General features: G+C 37.5%; 1 protein-coding gene across 3 annotated transcripts; it reads left to right on the top strand.

Moving 5' to 3' along the window:
- Positions 1-130: 130 nt before the first annotated feature.
- On the top strand, positions 131-22659 carry LOC145479706 (uncharacterized). 3 transcript variants are annotated; one of them, XM_081458142.1, is made up of 10 exons: positions 131-259; positions 4257-4406; positions 5620-5831; positions 7392-7485; positions 8228-8278; positions 10797-10847; positions 12201-12251; positions 18916-18945; positions 19627-19677; positions 20356-22659. In XM_081458142.1, exons 1-10 carry the CDS (start codon positions 232-234, stop codon positions 20547-20549), a joined length of 912 nt encoding a protein of 303 aa, XP_081314268.1. In that variant the 5' UTR covers positions 131-231; the 3' UTR covers positions 20550-22659. The 3 variants fall into 3 exon arrangements, with proteins under 3 accessions (XP_081314268.1, XP_081314270.1, XP_081314269.1); XM_081458144.1 differs by lacking the exons at positions 131-259; positions 10797-10847 and having other exon boundaries at positions 4288-4406; positions 18919-18945; XM_081458143.1 differs by lacking the exons at positions 131-259; positions 10797-10847 and having other exon boundaries at positions 4288-4406.
- Positions 22660-24484: the final 1825 nt, after the last annotated feature.

The following is a 24484-nucleotide window of genomic DNA, read 5'->3' as shown; positions in this document are numbered from 1 at the left end:
TGCTGTGAAGGTCTTATGAAGATAATATATGGGTTCCTACACAAAGTAACATTTTTCTAAAATGTCTTCCGCTGACCAAAGTCGCGTTCATCGTATGAGTCATCCCATGATTCTATTCGGAGGGAGAAGGGAAAACAAATTACAGTATATTGTTGGCGAGCGGTAGCGGGCATTTGTTTGTTCGTTATATATTTTTTGCTTCGTCATTAAACTTTTCTCACGGATCTCAGGATGTGGATCGAGGTCTTTGGACTGTCTTGTAAGTGTACTGCATGTTTATTTGCCATAGCCTTCTTGTATTTTTGTCACAGTATCAATCGAATTGGACTTGTTCCTGTTTCGCTTCCAATTTAGCTGCGTAGTGCACGATCACAGTTGATATTTAAAGGGAATTTGATCCGTGTACCGTTTTTACATCAAAAGTAGTGTTATGTAACATCTTTGAGGGTTTTTGTTCAATTATTAAGTTTTCTAGGCCTTAGATCGTTGCAGATCTCTCACTATCGTTAACCGAAGTCACCGGCAAACAGTCAGTCATGCGGAAGGCAAATATTTCTGTGTTTTTTTCGAACGCAGAATTTTGCAATTAGCTGCTATATGTGGGGGCAATACTTATTTAACTGATTGCTTTCTCGTTGCTATTATTTTCGGCTTTTGTTGCGAGATAATATTGCTTTCGTGACACTTCGATTGAAAATATATGTCTCACGATCTTAAGTTTCCAGTGAAATTTTCCAGTGAAATGCGAACAGGATATAGTGTTTAGTTTAGTTACTGTTTCAGAACACCGCCAAATGCTGTCGATTTCTGTTTTGCTTGCCTTATTTCATGCTAGTTTCTTGCTAGTTTCTTGCTTATACGCGGTATTGCCATTGAAATAGTGAACGTGTTTCCAATTTTGTGGCTTTTCTTTTCTCAAAATGTCCTAGCCTTCAGTTAGTGTTTCAAGGAAGGAAAGGATTGAATTATTTATCACTTTGTGCAGCTTTCAAAACAACATTTACAGTGTACATAAGGTTGCACCAGGACGTCATCTCATTTCAAATGTAGTTTATGAATTTATGAATTTTATGTTATTGTATTGATCTTTGATTAATTATAAAGTGACACTATAAACAATATAGAACATGACTGAATAAATAATTATAGCAAGTATGATTCTTATTTTGTGGGAAAGCAGTAAGAACAACCCTTTTGTACAAAATGAGTTGGACCCACAGTATCATGTTTATCTTAACAGCTCATGGTTGTGATGTATTGAAATAGTCTTAAAGGAGCTCAGTCATGCTATTTTGAGTTATTTTGGCCATGTACAAAAAATAACCTTTAAATTAAAGGAAACCTGTAGATAACAATTCAGTAAGATAGAAAAACATCGAAAAGATTACAAAATATCATAAAGGAGCAAGGATGGTTGAGGATGTAGAAGATTGGCATGGATTACAAACAATGAACTTGAAAAATTTGGGCTTAACTTTTCAAGATATGTTTACTTGATGTAGCCCTTTAAATGTCTTCAGGTTCTCACTTGAAGAGGAGTAGGTTCGAGTTTGAGTTTCCAGACTACACTGTAGGCCATTTTTGGTTGTTTTCAATTCCAGCAACCTTCATTTATACCAGCAGAAGAAGATATCTCTGGATTATTGGAGCAGAATAGGAAGAAATTATCAGACATATACCTTGTTTGATACCCATCTTAATCCTATACCCATGTCATAAGCCTGTCACATGGCTTTCATCATCAAGTAAATAAAGAAATCTGGATATTCTTCACTGAATTCTTTTGCAGACTTTGGCTTTCTTGAATGTATGAAATTCTGATTGTCAAAAGTTACATTGTACGCTTCATTTCTGTAAAGTATATATGAAATAATTCATATTTGAACTGCGGTTATAGATGAAAGTGAAGAATGATCATTGCAGTAAATTATCCAATTTAAGCAACTGAAAAGAAGAAGCCTGAAAAAAATCAAGGCTTCAACAGGAATGATGAATCCCGTTGAAGCCCTGATATTTTTTTTCAGGTTTCTTCTTTCCAATTGCTTAATTTGGATTATTTACTGCGATGATTATTCCTCACTTTCATGCTTCATTTCTGTTACAAGTGGCTATGATTGTAAAATTTTATGTCTACTAGACTGCTTATTTCACCTGTATTTTAAACAGTGAATGCACTTTGTACATGAACAGGTCTCAACAAGCGGTTCATCATTTGGTTTCATTACTTCATTTTTTAAATTATTCTTCAAACCTTGAATTTTTGAGTGTTGAATGTGGTAAAAAAATAAACTGTAGATGGCTTGTGTGACAAGTGAATATTTGTCGCCAGAAAGGTATGGAAAACAACAGATCTCAGATCTTCTGTGCCTCTAAGTGGGTTGAAAAAAAAATTCACAAAGTCGATACTGCAGTATAATGTTTATCTTGATAAGTTAATAAAGATGGTGAATTTTACGCGTGGTAATGAAATGTGAAGGTGAATTAATCAACATGACACGAGCGTGGGACAAAGAGAAATTCTGAGTCCCCAACAGGAATCGAACCCATGACCTCCCGAACACCGGGCGGGCGCTCTATCCACTGAGCTACGAGAACTCATGGAGAGCAAGGTAATGAAATGTTAAGGTGAATTAATCAACATGACACGAGCGTGGGACAAAGAAAAATTCTGAGTTCCTGATAGGAATCGAACCCACAACCTCCTGAACACTGGGCGGGCGCTCTATCATAGCTCAGTGGATAGAACAACCACCCGGTGTTCGGGACGTCATGGGTTCAATTCCTGTCGCGGACTCAGAATTTTTTTTTGTCCCGCGCTCGTGTCATGTTGATTAATTCACCTTCACATTTCATTACCGAGCTTAAAATTCACCATTTTTATTAACTTATCACTACTCACGATGACTTCGATAGTGTTGATCCTAGCAGTATGCAGGACACCTGTCACATATGAACTCAGTTAAATGACCTTGCTCTCCATGAGTTCTCGTAGCTCAGTGGATAGAGCACCCGCCCAGTGTTCGGGAGGTCATGGGTTCAATTCCTGTAGGGGACTCAGAATTTTTCTTTGTCCCACGCTCGTGTCATGTTGATTAATCCACCTTCACAATGTTTATCTTGTAATGATACAGGAAAATCAAAATGTAAAAATTTTGTCAGTTCTCATCCCTCTTCACAAACATTTTTTAATATTTATTACAAATATGAACTGGATCAAAAAATAACCGTGATCTTTTAATCTTCCTCAAGCATTCATGGGTGATGTGCGTTGACTACAGGTGTATCCCCTTTGATCCCCTTCTGAAGAAGATGTTATTGTGTATGACTGTCACAGAGTGGTTTTTACTAGCACTTGTTTGAGTCTAATAATTAAATCAAACTTCCACTAAAGTGTTTGGAGGTGCGGTGGCCTCGTGGTTTGTGCACTTGACTCCAGATCAATTGGTTCAGGTTCGAGCCCTGGCTGGGGACATTGTATTGTGTTCTTGGGCAAGACACTTTACTATCGCAGTGCCTCTCTCCTATCAGTTGTGCAAATGGGTAACCAATGAATTTCATGCTGGGGGTAGCCCTGTGATGGGCTACCATCCCATTCAGGGAGGAGTAGAAATACTCCTATTCACTTCCTGCTGCAGAAACTGGGATAAGCTCCAGCCTGATGGGCCACCTGGCTTGTATGCAGACTTTATCTTTACCTAACATTAAGGTGGAAAATACAATTACTTATAAAATTGTATTCTGGTATCATAAAAACTGAAATAAATGCTATGATGTGATTCAGATACTAAAAGCAAACAAAATATCAAGTATATTTGTATGTGTAAGAGGACTTATAATCAGAACAATGGGCAATTTGAGATGAAATGCCTGTAGCAGAGGAAATATGCAAATTAACAAGCAAAATACATGTAGTATACCTGGCAAATTTGTCCAAGTTACTGGCTTGCGATTTTTACTGACTGGGAGTGCTAGGATATTCAAAGGTGCTAATCAATCAATCAATCTTTCAATCTTAATTAGTATTATATGGTTAGTCAAGTTGGTAGGAAACAGATATGTGATAAAACCGAAAATTACAAGTCCATGAATACTTCAGAAGATTTGCGAAGGTATTTTGAACATTTCCGGGTCCTAGTCCTAGGACTTATTTCCCCAAACATAACACTATCGCTAGACTTATTCTCTTTTAAAATCAGATAATATAATGTTGTTGAAATTTTGAGTACATGTATGTTTTATCTGATTGTTGTTTGTAGGTCTTCTTAGTTTTTTGGAGGCGCATCCAACAACACCCACTGTTAATCCAGAATGTGGTGGGATGAAAAGAGCCACCACACATTTGCAAGCTGGCATCCACACGTTACTCAAAAAACGTAGCAGCTGCTATCCAAATCCACACTGCACAGGTGATATAAATGGAGCTTTCAGTGAATGTTGTTACAGTCAAACTTACAAAACTGCGAACACCTATAAAATGTTTCTCGCATGTTTGTTATGTTATAATATGTAACCAAAAGTCACAAGCAAGATCTTCAATCACAGAAAACAGATGAGTTTCCATCGGTCACAGAACAAATTTGTTTTGTTTCAAAATAAATCCTCTCTTTTTGTTATACAGGAATTTAGATAATTGTTGTTACATCCTATTTAAATAGTAGCGAAGAGAGTTTGGGATATCTTTAATTATATAACATGATAAAACTATTTTCACAAACAATGCAATGAGCTGGGTCAATGTGACTGTACAACAGACAGGGACTGCCAATAATTGAATCACTCAAGCGCAAACAATCCATATGAGTGCTTTCAGTAAGAAAGGCCATTGGATGTTGAAAATGGAAGTAATATGATATGTAAGTCAAGTGCAGATTTATTTGAGAAGGAACAGCAAAAAATTGAGGTGTTTACTGTAAGCCACAACTTATTCCAACTTTAGCAAACATTTGAAGTGATCGCCATCAGTCTTTCCAGGGTCTTTAGATCACCAAGTCACCGAATCACTGGGCCCAAGGGATTGTAATTGTTTGCTAAAATAAATCAAGTTGCTAGTTTAACCAAAGATGATACCAAAATTTTGAATTTTTAATCACTGTTTAATTAGCCATGTCAAATCAACTGTTGCTTCGCTTTAGTAACCATCGGCTTGTCAATTCTTTTTTTTTTCTAAAATCCCTCAAACTAAGTACTGGATGTGGTTCTTGATACGAAAGAATAGCAATTATATATTTAGACTTTCGGTGATGTAAAGACGGTTCCAAGTGTATTTCAATTGGGACAAAGCGAAAACCAAAAACTAAAATTCATAGTTCCATGACTGATGGAACCCACCCAGTTTCCATGGTTTCTGTGGTCTGGAGATCTCACTTGTGATTAGTTAAACATTCCAGACATATTTTAGATGTTCAGGGTTTTGTAAGTTTGACAGGAAAAAGGGCAGTTTAATTTTCTGTTTGCTTTTTTTCTGATGAAAAAAGAAAACATTGGGGCAAGGAATTAAATCAGATTCCAGTGATTTTCAACTTCATGTTCTCAGTACTCTTGAAAATACTTGTCATGGTCAGTTTGATTATAGTGTTGAGTGATTTTTTTTTTGCTTTCATTTTCCTTCCAATACCTCAGGAGTGAAATGCACATGGTCTGGTGGTGGCTACCTTGAAATTGATCTACATCACTGTACTGATCCAGTCAACTATCATGTTTATTTAAATGCCCCAGGGAAAGGTATATCCAAAAATATTACTCTGCAAAAGGGTGATGACAAGGAGCTTTTCCAAAACTTTCGGATACATGTGACAGAATTGTCACGAAAAGGGAACATGGTAACAACGACGGTAAGTTTTACCTTTGTCACTGTTGAATGTAAATTGTTTATTGGCTTTAATATGATAATTATCATAAATAATAACATTCAAACGAGAAGTTCCCCTTATACAAGGGGCTTGGCCTAACCATTCTCACCCTCAGTTGTCACTCAATTATCAAAGTGCAAACAGGAGACAAACATCCATTTTTTCTGACGGTAGCTGATTAGAATAATGAATTTTACTTTTGCCAAGACTATTCATTAGCAAGTTATGTCACATTATCACTGATATCATTGGTTTCAAGAGATTTTCAGGCATGCTTTAGATTGAAGGCTGCTTGACTCCACAGCATGCCAAAAGTACAAATTTACATTTCACGCCTGAGGGTGTGAAATGGGGAGGTGCTATTCCTTTTTTTAACTGAACTTCATGTTTAAGGTGGCTACAGGATACACCATGCATCGTAACCAGAGGATTATGCTTGAATAGTAGACTTTGTAATTAATGCAGTTGGGCTAGTGTAGTGTTAAGAACAAGAAAATAGACCTCTATTGTTGCTTGCTAGTTTATCCCTGTGGAAGAAGGATCTTTAAGATTCACGCCAAACAAGTTCCCAAGAGTGTTAATGTAATTGAACAAAGGGGTTTAGATTATAATCTTCTTATTTAAAGCTATTACTAAACATCATTTTGAGTTTTCACAAATGTCTGCTAAGGTGCTGTACTTATTACGGTAAAAGTGACGAACAGCCCTCAAAACATACAGTCGTTTATCTGTCATCTGACTGTTGCCCTTTTTTGGCTATCTTTTGACAGACTGTTGGCCGTCTGTTGGCTGTTTGTTGGCCAGCGGTCAATCAACACATGCTCAACAGTAAGCCAACAGTCTTGATTTTTCAGATTAAAGTGTCGGCCAACAGGCAGCAAATTGTTGGTAGTCAGTTGAAAAGTTGTCAGTCAGTTGAAAAGTCATTATAATTACCCTTAATTATTGTTAGTTAAGGTGGCTCAAACCAGTTTCCAACACTTTCCAAGACATGATGGCTCATTATAACCAATCTACATGTACATCAGTTGATACTACAATCATGGTATCAAACAATTATTATTGGTGAACATGTTGGTGTCAATTTCATGGCACAATAGGTTGCCATAGCAAAAATACAACCTACAGGTTTAAATCACTCTTAATTTTGGCTTTACGTGCTTGCAACTCATAAATGAGCTCGATGACCCCCATCTATTATTTTTGAATTGTAATGAGCATCATGATATATGTAAGATGCAACTCAAAATTTAGGGTGGCTCTGTACCTACTCTACAGAATTTTTTTGAATTTTGTAAAAAGTTGCATCTTATCATGCTTATTACAATTCAAAAATAAAAATAGAGGTCACTGAGCTTGTCATCACAACTTGTTTACCAATGACTGGACATTTGTGTGATACTATTATTGTAGCATAATTTACTTGTTAAACAGTAGTGGTATTTATCCTTCAAAGTATAGCTGTTAGAATGGTGCTGGAAACTGTCGCCAGCCTCCTTGAATGATTTTGTTTTGTAAACTACATGATTGTATTTTCAACAGGTGAAACTAGAATTGTGTGTTAGCCCATTTCCATGTAAGACTATATACACACTGTTGGACCAGAAATTCTGTGTGAGAATGCAGAACTGCCCAGGTACTGTTAATCAATATGAAATGCTATCAATGTCTTTTTATTATGTAGACAGGAGCGATTTACGGAAAAATACACCTCTTGTAAAATGCATACGAAGCTAGATTCAAGTTGTGTACTTTTCGTGTACTTGTCTTTTCATATCCTCAGTAGTGAGGGTATTGATGATGTCATTTCCTGCTTTTTCACAGTTGTTTGTGCAAACAGTCAGTTAATTGCTTGAAGATATGAATTTTATTTTCTCCTGCTTAAATTCATATCTTTATGTTGCCTTGTATATATCATCTTTAATTTATGTTAATCATTTTGGGGATGTGTAAAGCAAAAAGGTGTGTATTTCACAGCGCAGCAAAATCTGTTGCAGTTTAATAGCATATTAAATTCTTAAATGGTTCCAATACAATGTAACATAGGAGAGGCACTGTTGACCTCTCTGGACTGTTCAGCAGCTTGTGGTGTTTCTCTGAGCTTGCTCAGTTGGAGGTGCAGGTTGAGTGCAATAAGATCATCAGTCGGAATAAGAGCAAAAGTTTGTATCATTAATTAACTACAATACTTCTTTAAATATAGACATAAAACAAATCAAATTATGTCTGTCCTTAGTTACTAATTGATTCAATACTGTACTGGGATGAAACAATGTTATTGGAACCTGTATAAAATTAAAACTTGGAGTTCCAGCCCTGAACATTGGAACTTGATAGTTGTTCATTGTGTTGACAGATGCATTTTTTCTTGCATTTAGGACTCAATGCAAGTGCCACTCATTACAAACCATGTACATACAAGCCTACAGGTGTGTTTGCAAACCTTTTAGTGTGTTATTCAAGACGCTAATGTTGTTTAGTTAGTTGAAAACTGGTTGACTCAATGAAGACTTCCACCATAACAACTACAGCAATAGTTAAAAACAGCATGTTTAATACTGTACCATGAGAAGGCATTCAGACATTCTCAGCCGATAAATTTGGGGTACTTATTATAAAAAGTGTCAGGAAAAACTCTTTTTGTTAGTAAAATGCCCCCACTCAGCCTTGTTTGATGTTATATTAATAAGGATTACTCTATAAAGCTAAGTACTGTCAACCTATTCATGTTTTAATGACTAAAGCAGTTAAGCTTGGTACATTTCATGACCTGTGACATATGACCCATGATATCGCCATCGTAAAAGGGTTTGGAATTTCACAGGAATTAATTAACGTCATTCCTCACATTTGCATTGCGCATCCTTAATGCGCATAATTTATGGCGTCATTAGCGCGCGCTTGTGCACGCGCATATTGGAAACATGATGGATTTGCCTTGATATTGAGCTCTGTCAGTTGAAAAATGGCTCTAGCTCACCAACGAGCATGGGCACCCCAATTTTTTTCCAGTCGTTGTAATCAACTAATCATAAGCTTTGCGTGAGAAAAGACTGATGTAATTTCTATTGCTAAAAATTTAATAAATAAGAAAAATAGCAGATACACTGTGGTCTTTTCTATTTTGCAGTCGGTGACCACGTCAAGAAATTTGGTTCAAATTTTTAATCAAGGATTTAGCTTTCTGTCTGAATCAAACTTGAACGTTTATTAGTGTCCAACACAATGTATTGACTGTAGTTTAATGCGTGTTCTTTTGAGTCCAGGCTTACAAAGATGTAACAATTACTGGGAATGTGTTCTTATAATAAGCATTAAATAATGCCAAAATGGGACATTTTCAATGCCTCACTGCTCCTTAATGAGCATTGGCACCCCCCTTTTTTATTTCAAAATTGAAGTTATCATATGACAAATATTCAGTGGACAAAGTTTGAACAAAAATCTATTGTCACTTTTATTTCAGAGGAATTACCTTAAGCCTGTTTTTGAACAAAAGTAAGCATTTTGCATTTCTCTCGCTTCCTGCCCTCTTAGAAATCCCAATTCCTGCCCTTTCCACTCCCTCCACTTGTACCACTGCCACCCAATTTTCTCCCAGATTCCTCCCCCTCCCCCCACTAACAACTTTGGCATGAATTCAAGTTCTTCATTTGTCTTTTGTCCATTACATTGAAGAAGAAGATGATGTGAGGAGGAAAAATGACCAGTTTGTTCTACTTGTCTTGTTTGCACTTAGTTTTTCAACTGTTATCTCAATATTAACAAGTCAGAGTCATTTCTTTCAGTTTTGACAGCCATTTGCTATGACCACTACATATAGTGGGTCACTTCTTTCAGTTAGCTGAAAAGTACACAAGTCAATTAACTGTTCCACCTTCACAGCACATTTACTTAGTACCAAGATCACCCCCAAAAAACTCTGTTGAAGAAGGATCTAGCCATGGCATTTGTGTGTGTTTCTGTTTCTCTTTTCTGTTTTTTCCCCTTGTTTAGAATAAAATGGTGGTAAATAGTGTATTACACAGTAGCTATAAAACAATTGGCACTCTTGTAACATAACTAAATATAAAATTGTAACCTGTATTGTGATCTGTTTTGTCCTCATTAAAGTGTCACAAACACTGGCTAACACATTAGTTCTCAGAATAATTAGACCTGACTAAAAGTCACTAATTAAATGAACTGCAAAGAACAAATGATTAAAAAAAAATATTCAAAGTCTTAGAGTTACATAAGATAAGCTTAGTCAAGTGAGTTGACAAGGCCTGTTTGATGTTATATAGGCCATTCCACAACCCAGACCTCTTTGGGAACCAGTTCAACAGGTTGGTTTCTTAAGTTCTTTATTTCTGCCATCTTTCATCTTCTCTATCATCACTTTTATCTTTAACCAAACCAGTCTTGTTATTTCACATCTAACGTACTGACAAGCAGTAGCAATGACATTGTTTATGTAGTAAAAAGGGTTGCAGTTGTTCATCATATTGAAGAACAGTAATAATAAAGTAATGTCACTTGCTTTGCAATGCAGCCTTTCATGATGTAGATCTCATCAGGCAAAAGGTCGACTGGTTATGTGTCACCTACAGGTTTTCGATTGGATCATGGGCTCAATCCAGGTTAACTTATAGTAATCAGGAGCTCTGCTTTTAGGCTTGGATAAATCTACATATTTTATTGAAAATATTCTGACAACTCAATTAAAGGATACCAAGTGTACTCTTCTTTGGGCATGAAACTTCATGCTACAGTCTGCCAAGTTTCAAATGGTTGATGACTAATCATTGATACTCAGTAAGATAATTTTCTCCAAGACGTGTTCATGCTTAGATGCAGCTAATGGTAAATATGTCAGTGATTTTATCTGTAAGAAATTTTTCTTCTCCTATGGATTCACACGAGTCAGGCTTTTTTAATAAACAATATCTCTTCGATGTTATGCAGGCCCTCCCATAGATCATTCTACCAGACACACTTTCAGAAGTACTCCTTCAGGTTGGTTTCAGTCTGTTGAACTTTCAATAGTTATTTTTTTCTGGTAGTCATATTAATTTCTGCAAAGGTCTAAATATCATGAAATCACTTATTGTGTGTGTGAAAAATGACCAGTTTGTTCTACTTGTCTTTGTTTGCACTTAGTTTTTCAACTGTTATCTCAATATTAACAAGTCGGAGTCATTGCTTTCAGTTTTGACAGCCATTTGCTATGACCACTACATATAGTGGGTCACTTCTTTCAGGCAGCTGAAAAGTATTCACGTCAATGAACTGTTCCACCTTCACAGCACATTTACCTAGTACCAAGATCACCCCAAAAAAACTCTGTTGAAGGATCTAGCCATTGCATTTGTGTGTGGTTCTGTTTCTCTTGTCTGTGTTTTTTTTCCTTGTTTAAAATAAAATGGTGGTAAATAGTGTGTTACACAATAGCTATAAAGCAATTAGGACTTTCGTAAAATGACTAAATATAAAATTGTAACCTGTATTGTGATCTGTTTTGTCCTCGTAAAAGTGTCACAAAAACCGGCTAACACATTAGTTCTCAGAATAATTTGACCTGACTAAAAGTCACTAATCAACTGAACTGCAAAGACCAAATAATTAAAAAAAATTTATTCAAAGTCTTAGAGTTACATAAGATAAGCTTAGTCAAGTGAGTTGACAAGGCCTGTTTGATGTTATATAGGCCATTCCACAACCCAGACCTCTTTGGGAACCAGTTCAACAGGTTGGTTTCTTAAGTTCTTTATTTCTGCCATCTTTCATCTTCTCTATCATCACTTTTCTCATATAACCAAACCAGTCTTGTTATCTCAAATCTAACGCACTGACAAGCAGTAGCAATGACATTGTTTATGTAGTAAAAAGGGTTGCAGTTGTTCATCATATTGAAGAACAGTAATAATAAAGTAATGTCACTTGCTTTGCAATGCAGCCTTTCATGATGTAGATCTCATCAGGCAAAAGGTCGACTGGTTATGTGTCACCTACAGGTTTTCGATTGGATCATGGGCTCAATCCAGGTTAACTTATAGTAATCAGGAGCTCTGCTTTTAGGCTTGGATAAATCTACATATTTTATTGAAAATATTCTGACAACTCAATTAAAGGATACCAAGTGTACTCTTCTTTGGGCATGAAACTTCATGCTACAGTCTGCCAAGTTTCAAATGGTTGATGACTAATCATTGATACTCAGTAAGATAATTTTCTCCAAGACGTGTTCATGCTTAGATGCAGCTAATGGTAAATATGTCAGTGATTTTATCTGTAAGAAATTTTTCTTCTCCTATGGATTCACACGAGTCAGGCTTTTTTAATAAACAATATCTCTTCGATGTTATGCAGGCCCTCCCATAGATCATTCTACCAGACACACTTTCAGAAGTACTCCTTCAGGTTGGTTTCAGTCTGTTGAACTTTCAATAGTTATTTTTTTCTGGTAGTCATATTAATTTCTGCAAAGGTCTAAATATCATGAAATCACTTATTGTGTGTGTGAAAAATGACCAGTTTGTTCTACTTGTCTTTGTTTGCACTTAGTTTTTCAACTGTTATCTCAATATTAACAAGTCGGAGTCATTGCTTTCAGTTTTGACAGCCATTTGCTATGACCACTACATATAGTGGGTCACTTCTTTCAGGCAGCTGAAAAGTATTCACGTCAATGAACTGTTCCACCTTCACAGCACATTTACCTAGTACCAAGATCACCCCAAAAAAACTCTGTTGAAGGATCTAGCCATTGCATTTGTGTGTGGTTCTGTTTCTCTTGTCTGTGTTTTTTTTCCTTGTTTAAAATAAAATGGTGGTAAATAGTGTGTTACACAATAGCTATAAAGCAATTAGGACTTTCATAACATGACTAAATATAAAATTGTAACCTGTATTGTGATCTGTTTTGTCCTCGTAAAAGTGTCACAAAAACCGGCTAACACATTAGTTCTCAGAATAATTTGACCTGACTAAAAGTCACTAATCAACTGAACTGCAAAGACCAAATAATTAAAAAAAATTTATTCAAAGTCTTAGAGTTACATAAGATAAGCTTAGTCAAGTGAGTTGACAAGGCCTGTTTGATGTTATATAGGCCATTCCACAACCCAGACCTCTTTGGGAACCAGTTCAACAGGTTGGTTTCTTAAGTTCTTTATTTCTGTCATCTATCATCTTCTCTATCATCACTTTTATCTTTAACCAAACCAGTCTTGTTATTTCACATCTAACGTACTGACAAGCAGTAGCAATGACTATGTTTATGCTGTAAAAAGGGTCGCAGTTCATCATACTGAAGTACAGTAATAATAAATTGAAGAAGCTAGTCATAAAAGGGGATAAGTGACGATTTTGGTTGCTTTTCTTTTTTCTTGCTCCAAATTAGCTGAATTTTTGCATGTGGTCTTCAATGTAATAGGAAAACGTGTTCCTGTATTTTTGCCGCTGGTTTTTGCTTCGCTTTATAAAGACGCCGCTAGGAAAACCGAGTGGTTTTTTGCATACGCAATATCCTGAAAACGAAGCAAAGTTTAGCGGAAAAACTACGGGACATTGCTAAACATACCTCAACAAAACTCTATGCGAAATTTGGAGCGTTTTCGACAAAGTTCACTTTTGATTAAAATACCTAACGCCCTTTTCCCGCCGAAGCTGCAAATAAACGAAGCCGGGCCTTTGTTATGATAAACAGAGCCGATCCTTTGTTATAATAACCAAGCCAAGCCTTTGTTATAAGTCGAAGTCTCGCCTCGGTTTATCATAACAAAGGATCGGCCCGCCGCGACCGCGGGGACTTTAATCTCACTTAGAAAGCAGCAAAATGTCAATTTCACGCAACGTATAAACTCAAAAATGTTAATTTTAGGTCAAAAAAGGTTTAAATGTTGATTTCACGTTAACGCGTGACGACAAGGAGGTTGATTTCACTTAGAAACTAACAAAATGTCAATTTCACGCAACGCATAGGCTTAATGATGTTGATTTCAGGTCTAAATACGGGTTAAAATGTTGATTTCACGTTAACGCGTGACGGCAAGGAGGTTGATTTCTCTTAGAAACCAGAAAAATGTCAATTCCACGCAACGTATAAGCTCAAAAATGTTGATTTTAGGTCAAAAAAGGTTTAAATGTTGATTTCACGTTAACGCGTGACGGCAAGGATGTTGGTTTCACTTAGAAACCAGCAAAATGTCAATTTCACGCAACGCATAAGCTTAATGATGTTGATTTCAGGTCTAAATACGGGTTAAAATGTTGATTTCACGTTAACGCGTGACGACAAGGAGGTTGATTTCACTTAGAAACTAACAAAATGTCAATTTCACGCAACGCATAGGCTTAATGATGTTGATTTCAGGTCTAAATACGGGTTAAAATGTTGATTTCACGTTAACGCGTGACGGCAAGGAGGTTGATTTCTCTTAGAAACCAGAAAAATGTCAATTCCACGCAACGTATAAGCTCAAAAATGTTGATTTTAGGTCAAAAAAGGTTTAAATGTTGATTTCACGTTAACGCGTGACGGCAAGGATGTTGGTTTCACTTAGAAACCAGCAAAATGTCAATTTCACGCAACGCATAAGCTTAATGATGTTGATTTCAGGTCTAAATACGGGTTAAAATGTTGATTTCACGTTAACGCGTGACGGCAAGGAGGTTGATTTCTCTTAGAAACCAGAAAAATGTCAATTCCACGCAACGTATAAGCTCAAAAATGTTGATTTTAGGTCAAAAAAGGTTTAAATGTTGATTTCACGTTAACGCGTGACGGCAAGGATGTTGGTTTCACTTAGAAACCAGCAAAATGTCAATTTCACGCAGCGCATAAGCTCAGTGATGTTGATTTCAGGTCTAAATAGCTTAAAATGTTGATTTCACGTTAACGCGTGACGGCAAGGATGTTGGTTTCACTTAGAAACCAAAAAAATGTCAATTTCACGCAGCGCATAAGCTCAATGATGTTGATTTCAGGTCTAAATAGCTTAAAATGTTGATTTCGCGTTAACGCGTGACGGTAAGGATGTTTGTTTCACTTAGAAACCAGAAAAATGTCAATTTCACGCAGCGCATAAGCTCAATGATGTTGATTTCAGGTCTAAATAGCTTAAAATGTTGATTTCGCGTTAACGCGTGACGGCAAGGATGTTGGTTTCACTTAGAAACCAGAAAAATGTCAATTTCACGCAGCGCATAAGCTCAATGATGTTGATTTCAGGTCTAAATAGCTTAAAATGTTGATTTCGCGTTAACGCGTGACGGCAAGGATGTTGGTTTCACTTAGAAACCAGCAAAATGTCAATTTCACGCAGCGCATAAGCTCAATGATGTTGATATCAGGTCTAAATAGGTTAAAATGTTGATTTGACGTTAACACGTGACGGCAAGGAGGTTGATTTCTCTTAGAAACCAGCAAAGTGTCAATTCCACGCAACGTATAAGCTCAAAAATGTTGATTTTAGGTCAAAAAAGGTTTAAATGTTGATTTCACGTTGACGCGTGACGGCAAGGATGTTGGTTTCACTTAGAAACCAGAAAAATGTCAATTTTACGCAGCGCATAAGCTCAATGATGTTGATTTCAAGTCTAAATAGGTTAAAATGTTGATTTGACGTTAACGCGTAACGGCAAGGATGTTGGTTTCACTTAGAAAACAGCAAAATGGTAGGAGCCCATGATGGGCTCCTGAAAATGGTAATTTCACGCAACGTATAAGCTCAAAAATGTTGATTTCAGGTCAAAAAAAGGTGTAAATAAAAATAAAATGAAACAAATAAACATTTCAACAAGCACTTTTCCAAATACGGCAACGTCTTCAATGGCTAAAAAATCACGAGATAAAACATAGTTTTCGACAAACGCGATCGTAACTTTATGTCACGCACCGCCATAACTTCCAAGTTCAAAATGCGCTGGTACCTCTTGTGCCTGATGAGGATAACAACTTTGGTGGCTGTTTAGTTTTGGATTTAAGAATTTGATGACTCCACGTGAAAACGCTCTATAAATAGGGCTGACAGATTAACAGATTAACCCTTCTGCGCAACGTACGGGTCTCCATACATCTGCATGTCCCCTGATCCCAGAAGCTCAAAACACTACAAATCATGCCGATTTGAAATAAAATCAACGCAAACTGGATCACAGATCTGTTACAATCCATCGCCACTTGCTGGCCATTATTATGTTTAAATCTAGTTACCAGTTCGAGAAACGTCCGCACAACGCAATCGCAATGCATGCCGGGAAGGGTCTTTACACCTCGTGCGCGGGAAAACATGGCGGTCGATACAAGACAAATTTTATCACTCTAAAACCAGTTCTCGCTTTCCAAACTTTGACGCTAGCAACGCTTGGCAAATGGGCCACAACTCACCAGAGGGTATTTTTCTTGGGCAAGAACTGCTCTTGGACTTTGCTACCTGGCTCGATCTGACTTCGAACGCCGATAACACGGTTACGGTATATCAGCTGCCTTCGAAGTTTCAGAACACATTTTGATTCTTTAAAACGTGCTGATGACTTACGGGTTTATCGAGGCTTTATGATGCCTCTCAACCACCAGGTAGGCATACAAGGTACTTTAAAACAATGCTTAAGATATTAGTTGACAGAGCTCTAATGCGGCACATCTCTTTTTTGTTTGATGGCATTTCGTTTGACGCTCGATCGATTTACGTGTTGTGTTCACGTCACAATAACCGGTGTAAACAATCCGTTCCCAGATTTCCGTTCTATATGCCGTGGGATTCGGTTTTGACTTCATACACTATAAACAGTCTGCCTGTTCGCTGTTCAACGAATAAACTCCTAAAGACATGGCTAGGAAAAGCCGAGTTTTTTGCCTACGTTTTAACTCGAAAACAAAGCAAAAACCAGCGACAAAAATACAGAACCACGTTTTTCTATTACATTGAAGACCACATGCAAAAAATCAGCTAATTTGGAGCAAGAAAAAAGAAAAGCAACCAAAATCGTCACTTATCCCCTTTATGACTAGCTTCTTCAATTATTGTCATTTGTTTTGCAAAGCGGCCTTTCATGATGTAGATCTCATCAGGAAAAAAGGTCGACTGGTTATGTGTCACCTACAAAGCAATTATGCTCTTTTGTAATCATGCAATGACAGTACTGTTCTTATTGAATAATCTTCATCTCAGTCAGCTCCAATCTATAAGTCATAATCGAACAGCTCATGAATTCAGTGAATTAAATTAATGCATGTAAAACCTAATTCCTATGAACTGGATGTTAAACACTGTGACAGATACACTGTTTAGCTAAGAAAAAGGACTGACTTAATAAACTATTGTTAAAAGAGCCACACATGTTCTGCAAGTAAGTACCGTATTTACCCGTGTATTAGTCGATCCCGTGTATAAGTCGACCCCCAATTTTTGAGGCCAAAAACTAGATTTTCTTAATTTCCAGGTAAGAATTTCTTGGAAAACTTATCTTGTATTTCTTAAAATTATCTTTCAGCTACCACAGATATGTAAACAAATCACAGCATGTTTCAAATTCGCAGTTTTAAAGCTTATTATGGCACGTATACGAGCGTTTTACCCAGTTTAGCAACACATGTGCATGCAGACTTTTCGATGATAATTTTTGTAAAATGCTCACAAAAATCAAACGAAAGGATTTCAAACAAGCCTTTTTAAGTGCGAAGAGATTAAAAGTGGCTTTATAAGACAGGCAAAACACCAAAGAAGCTCACGACTTTCAGAACGACGCCATAAACAAAGTGCAAAGCGTGTGTTGGGAACTTGATAGTCAAGCCTTGAAATCGGTCAAGTACTGGTACAGAAGTCCTCGCACTCGTATCCTGCCAGGTTACCAAGCAGAGAAGTTCCAAGCGCGAAAGATATTTTCTCCAAGCGGCTTTACTACAGCTTTATTTAAAGGAAAAATATTGGTTCTTTATGACAAAATTGAGCCAGTGAGTGTCTACAAGATCCAGGTTAAAATTTAACGAATAAATGTTGATGCATTTTAACTTGAAGCTCTGATATGGAGAGACAGATCGCTAAGCGAACGTACGTTGTAAACTGTGCTGCCGCTTATCACATGTTTGTTAACATTGAAAGACAATTATTATGCTAATTATTTGACTGGCGCTTCGATCTCAAGTTTTGACCCATGTATAAGTCGAGGGCGAATTTTTGGACTGATTTTTAGGTCTTGAAAGGTCGACTTATACACGGGAAAATACGGTAATAGCCTGTTACGTAGGTAAGACAAGAGGCACAGCTGCTGTCGTCCAGCACTGAGATTTTTTATAGTTTACATGTATCATTCCCTTTGAATCGTTTAAGGAGGGCACTTTTTATCATTAGTCATTTTAGACCATAACAGTGGACCCAAGTATCTTATTTAGTATTCACCATATTTCACCTTGTTATAAATTAATTACAAATTAAATAGTTAATTTCAGTTGTGTGGGCAGAAGAAATTTTTGTTAGTCACCTCAATGACAAATCACAAGAGCCTTGGGTGAGGCAGTGTTGATGGTTAGGACACTAGACTCTAGATTGAACAATCCAGTGTCATGCCCCGGCCAGGGACATTGCGATGTGTTCTTGGGCAAGACGCTTTACTCTCACAGTGCCTCTCTCCACCCAGGTGTATAAATGGTAGCGGCAAATTTAATGCTGGGGAAACCCTGCAATGAACTAGCATCCCATCCAGGGGGGAGTAGAACTACTCCTAGCTACTTCATGGTACAGAAACAGAGATACGCTCCAATGCTGTGGAACACTTAGACCAAGGACAGACTCATTTATCTTTGTGCATGAACGTTACTTATCAACCCTACACAGTCTGCCCAGACTAGTTCATTATGTTATAGGTACACATTTACCAATTACAAGGCAAAGCAAAGTCAGCTCAGTTTGATGAGCTGTTTTAGAAAAACAAGTAAATATCTCAGGGCGCTGGAGAATATCGATGTTTAGATAACTTAATTTACATAAAATGGTCGAAATGCTTGAAAACACACAATTAGACTAATGTATGCGTGGTCATTTGAGTTGACAAGGTGTCTTTAATTATTAATGTTATTCCTCAGCAGAACCCATGCCTGAAGGACATTCTACAGGTTTGTTACCGTATTTTTGTTTACATCTTGAGTATATGTAGACCCTTAGTAGAGTCTGCCATATTATCTGCTCATTCAATGTATAAAGCCTTTTACAAGCATTTTCAATATGTGGCAGCCATTAAATGATTGACTTTGTCACTGGTCAGCACTCAGCTAACTTAAAACATACTACAATAAGGGCTGATTTGCTACCAGTGAAGGGAACAGTGAAGAATTACATTTAAATTGCTAGGTTTTACTTCCGTCCTCACTGGATATCCAGCATAACCCAGTAGGAAGAAATAAATTACCAATTCGACTATTCAGCCAATCCCAAACCGTACTAAAACCAAAATCAGAACCAAAGTAATATTGCCTGATTATTTTATACACTCAATTGAAAACTGCTCTATGCCACAATGTTTGCATGATTGCCTGTATGATTTCGGTTTTATTTTTGTCATCATTGTTATATTTCTATTAGTTTTCAAATGTCTCCACCAGTGTGAGCACTCTGCAGCAACTGCACGTGCAGTACACGTCAGCCCTCGGACTTCTATGCCTCCCGACCCAACTTGGTGTTTGATTTGCTAGCTTGCAGAAAGATGCGACAGTTCACTGTTGTCTAAATTACGCGGGAGTTTCACTATAACAACAATAGCTAACCAAGGCTCTCTTTTTTTCTCTTTGTTGTAACAGGTTACCCACCTACTGGTAGCATTGGTGCTCGTAAAGGAAAACATCCCAAAGGTACATTATGCTGGCTTGTTGTTGTTGTTTTCTACCCTTCCTTTGGCGACTTGATCTCTCAGCCCTAGTTGTTGAAGGGATCGTGTCGTTATTGATGGATTACTGCTGTTACCCCTTCATTTTTTACAGTTTAATAGCAACATTTATAGATGATAAAATAAAAATATTCACAAGTGATGAGATAAGAAAATGACGATAGAAAATACAACGGAAAATAGTATGACAAAGGCTCTTTTCTCTATTCACCGGAGATAGTAACTGAGTCGGCTGAATAACGTTACTCAATCTGAAAAAAAACGGGGCGTGGCAAATTGGTGGCTTAAGAAACCAAGGGCACTTTCCATTCAACAAAAAATTCCGAAAATTTCGAAATGGGGAACTCCGGAAGAATGGTACGGAAATTTCCTGGGAAAGTTTTATGAAAATCCGGAAATTGTTTAATTTCCGAAAAGCGAACCATTCAACCGAGAATTGCGGAAATTCCGGGAGTCAAATGGAACGGTAGTTCCCAGTAAGAAATTTCCGAAAATTTCGGTATACCTCGCGAGGTTGTCCCCTTTTACGTAGATTCCGGAACATGCTGTTCCATTCGTCGCTGGAATTTCTGGAAATTCAAACCGGAATTTTTTCTTGTATGGAAAGCGCCCAAAGACTCTGTTTTCCCTCTTTGTCTCACAGATGACTCTAAGAAGTTGTCCACTGCTGCCATCATTGGTATCTGCGCAGCTTCTGTGTTTGCCATCCTGATCGTGCTGGCTGCTGGAGTGTACTGGAAGAAATATCATCACCGCTCTCGCCTGCGAGCTGCTTACTACAACGACATATCAATGCATGATCCCTTGTACGAGGACTTCGGTCCGGAGGTTGCATAAGCTAGGCATAGCCCTGATTTGCACATCCACCATGGCGGAATTGTATTGAGAATGAATAGTTTTAAAGGAGCTATGTCTTGAACAACGAATCTCGGAAAAAATTGGCCAACTTTTTCAACTTGCCTTAATTTCGTTAATTGTAACGATTCTTGTTCATTTTCGGTTTAATACTTTTCTTTTGTGTTTTTCTACTTTGAAAAGGTGTTATTTGGAGATTTGTGTCAATTTGAAAGTAATTTTGTACAACAGGAAAAAAATTATTTGAGGTCTTGCGGCATAGCTCCTTTAATGATAATCTTTTTTTTGTTGTTTTTTGTTGTTGTTGTTGTTGTTGTTGTTTATTTGGTTATTTTGGTTTCTTTAGGTGCAATCAGCTTTTAATATCACAACAATTGCTTATGACGGGTCGTTACTTTATGAAAGACGCTATCCTTTGAAAAATGAGTACATTTATTGTTTCAAAAGATGAAAAAGACTGTTTGTACACAGTTTGTAGCTTTAGTGCTGTGTATACGAAGCTATTGTTTAAAACGCAATATAGTTAAGAGTCCTAACTAACAGGAGGCTAACCAGTTGCATGCTGTGTACATGGTATGGCCAGTTACTTCAACTCGTCACTACCAAGAACAAATCGAGTAAGCGGAAGGATGGCGGGCTTGAACCCGAGAACTCCAGGTTCTAAAACCAGCGCCACAACCGTTTGGCCAAGCTGCTTACCTCCTGCTTTTTTTTTCCATATTAGCAGAATGATGATTTCCATAAGTTACTTCACTTTGTTTTGTTTAGTCGAGAGTTGAAGTACGTGTGGAGGGGACATAATTTAGTGCACAAGAAAACCCTCCCTGGAAGGCCTTGATTGATCCTAACGGTTCAATATCATTTTCTTATATTTTGCATGCAAGATTGGTATTGGGTCGAGATGATTCCCCTGACACGGTCAAGGCCTTGATTCTTATAAGCTGTCGGATGAATTTGGTATAAAAATAATTGAGAGAAGTTACAGATTAATCACTGGTGACAAGGGTTGAAATTTTCAAGTTTCTTGGGTCGCATTGCCGGCACAATGTGACCAGGGCAAATGTTTTCAACATTCCTCGGTACAAGGTGACGAGATACGTATGAACAGAACGTAAACAAAGTGTTTCAAAAGAACATCTTGACTTTAAAGTTGGTTATACCAAGTAGATCATGTACTTTGGTACACGATAATTTAAGCATTTGAGGGGAAAAAAAACATATTGGTTTACTTCAAGGCTAGATTGAACAAAGCAAAGCCCGAAGCCCTTCTTTTATCCATGTAATTCGCTGATTGCACAACGTATTTAATATAATACAAATAATAAGCTTAATCTCTTTTTAGTATCAGCTGTATGGTCTAAAATCAATGTTTGGAGTACCGTAAGGCACACAGGCGCTACTAATCGGAGGCTACTGTGAAAACAAAGTACGAAACTTTAGGCTTTTTATGTACGTATCATGACCTTTCACAAGCTTAACCCCAAAATCAATGGTTGGAGTACCGTAAGGCACATAGGCACTAGTAATCAGAGGCTACTGTGAAAACAAAGTATGGAACTTTAGTCCTTTTATGTACGTGTATTCTGACCTTTCACAAGCTTAACCATATCGATACCTTTATTGCACTGTAGTCGCTGTAGGCTAAAGCAAAGTTCATTTTTGTGATTACAATTTGTTCCTGTCAGGCGCTGGCGTGACGAGCCTGAGCTGTCACGCAAACGTCAATTTAGAAGGAAGAATTCCTTGTATAAGTACAACCAACTTAATATAGCCCTTCAAATAAAAGAACAAATGTTTTCTGCTTTTCCACGGTTATATAATGATAATCGGTGCTATAGCAAATCGATTTTTTTTAAATTTAGTTAGTATGACTATGGAAGTATTTAGTTATCCAAGTCTACCATTTTACGTTTTTGTTGTATGCTATTTATTGTACTTGTAACAAACTGTGATATGTACATAGTTTATTTAGGGCTTGGGAGGCGTGCTAAAAATATGGACGGTTGTACTCAATTGAATTTGTTAATGTTTTTAAAGTTGCCTTTTTGGGAGTAAATGAATAAACGTAGTCACTGTGCACCGGTAATGAATAGCGGTTGTTGTTGTTGTTGTTGTTGTTGTTGTTGTTGTTGTTGTTGTTTTACGGTACACTGTGCTATCCTTCAACCATGATGGTTTCGTTTCGTTTCGTCCAAAACTCAAATGCATGTCCTTGACCTGGTACTTATTTCTCCAGGCAGCACGGTTATCGCTTTTGCAGTCGGCCAGGCAGCGTTGGGCCTTGTAGAGTAGGCCCCGAGTAGGCCATTTTGCAGTTGTGTGCTCAGTTACCTGGCCTGTGAATGCAAGCGAGGCTGAAGGTGACTTGCCCTGTACGGCTTTCTCTCAGGTCTTCACGGTCAACTGATTTCAGTAACGTATCCGAAACGAACGGTTTCGCGCCGGACCATGTGACCCGAAACAATTGACGAAATATTCAGGCTTAGGAACTAGGCAAGGAGGTGACCTTGCCTTGATACAAACCTCTCTGCTTTTCTCATTAAATGCAAAGTAGTCAGCATTAAAACAACTTGATTTATACAACAAAAGCAGTGAGATCTGTATCAAAACTAGGTCACCTCCAGCCTCGCTGCCATTCAAGGGCCGGGTCACTGAGCAGACAAAAGTAGCTTGTTCCAGCTTGAAAACGGGGAGGATCTGGGGAAGAAAGTCCCAAACCCCTCGCCTTTTTACCACTCGTTCTTCGCGATCAACTGATCAACTGCTGATCAACTGATCAACTTCGTGATTAACTGCTGAACTAAGTATTGGTAAGACTACAAAACAAAGTTGCTAGAATCATCAACAATGTGCCACTTCGTGATCATATCACTCCCCAATATGTAAACCTTGGCCTCATTAAAGGGGCTAGGTCACGCTATTTTAGGTAATTTTGTTTAATTTTGTTAATTATAAGCTCTAAACGTCAAATTGGCGGAGCAAGAGTCTTTCATTTGCATAATCACGGCCACATAGCAACTGAGAATGATTTTCCAGCTGTGTACATGACATTTTATAAACTGATATAAATTTGAAAAAAGGTGGGCCGACGTTTTTCAAATTTAGGCAAGTGCAATGAATTTTAATCCTCTCCAGTTTTGTCCATCCATGTCCCTTCTTGGCTTTCCTGTATTTTGTGAGATCTTCTAGAACTTTGAGCCGTTTTTGTGATATTTTAGTTAATTCTATGATCGGTGCCGAAATTGCCTAAAATTGCCTGACCTAGCTCCTTTAAGCTTCCTGACATTATGCACCTGTCAACTATTTTATGATCACCTAATTGATAAAAAGTCTTCTAATCTCATCCTGTCTCTATTATCTGAGTAACATAATTACGCTACTCGAAGTGCATCCTCACAACACCAACTATTTTTGGATGCTATTATATGAACGACATACCTTTATCGATACGTAACAAGCCAACTAGAAAACTATTTTAAAACGCACTTTACGTGTTTTATTTTGCTCATTATTAATGAGTTTAACATATAATATTTGTTTGCAGTGTTTACTCTTTCCATTCCTATGCTCAGTTTTATTTTTATCCTACAATAAATGTATTTTATTAAAAGACTTATTTAGTTTACTATATTTGGCCCTTTCCACTTGCACTTTATTCTAAGCGATACTGTATTCAAGGATGTTTGCAAGCGAGACATGAAGAAAGCAGAGATTGATCCAAACACATGGGAAGAACTAGCTGACATCAGAGTGGCCTGACGACATGCAGTATCTTCAGGAGTCGGGAGGGCTGAGAATACCAGAAATGACCAGCAGACCTTGAAGAGAACCAGAAGGAAGACTAGGGCAGCCTCAGTTGCAGCACCATCCTCCTTCGTCTGCGTTATTTGCAACAGAGACTGCCACTCCAGAGTGGG

The sequence above is a fragment of the Orbicella franksi genome, chromosome 2, assembly GCF_964199315.1.
Source record: "Orbicella franksi chromosome 2, jaOrbFran1.1, whole genome shotgun sequence".
NCBI classification, from domain to species: Eukaryota; Metazoa; Cnidaria; class Anthozoa; order Scleractinia; family Merulinidae; genus Orbicella; species Orbicella franksi.
The sequence above is the reverse complement of the archived record's forward strand: the minus strand, read 5'-3'. Positions and strand labels throughout refer to the sequence as shown.

Bases quoted from the DNA above. Each gene is read 5' to 3' on its own strand.
- LOC145479706 (XM_081458142.1), top strand. From the start codon at position 232: ATGTGGATCGAGGTCTTTGGACTGTCTT. The intron at 260-4,256 runs GTAAGTGTACTG...TGTTGTTTGTAG, and splicing joins CGAGGTCTTTGGACTGTCTT to GTCTTCTTAGTTTTTTGGAG. The intron at 8,279-10,796 runs GTGTGTTTGCAA...GATGTTATGCAG, and splicing joins ATGTACATACAAGCCTACAG to GCCCTCCCATAGATCATTCT.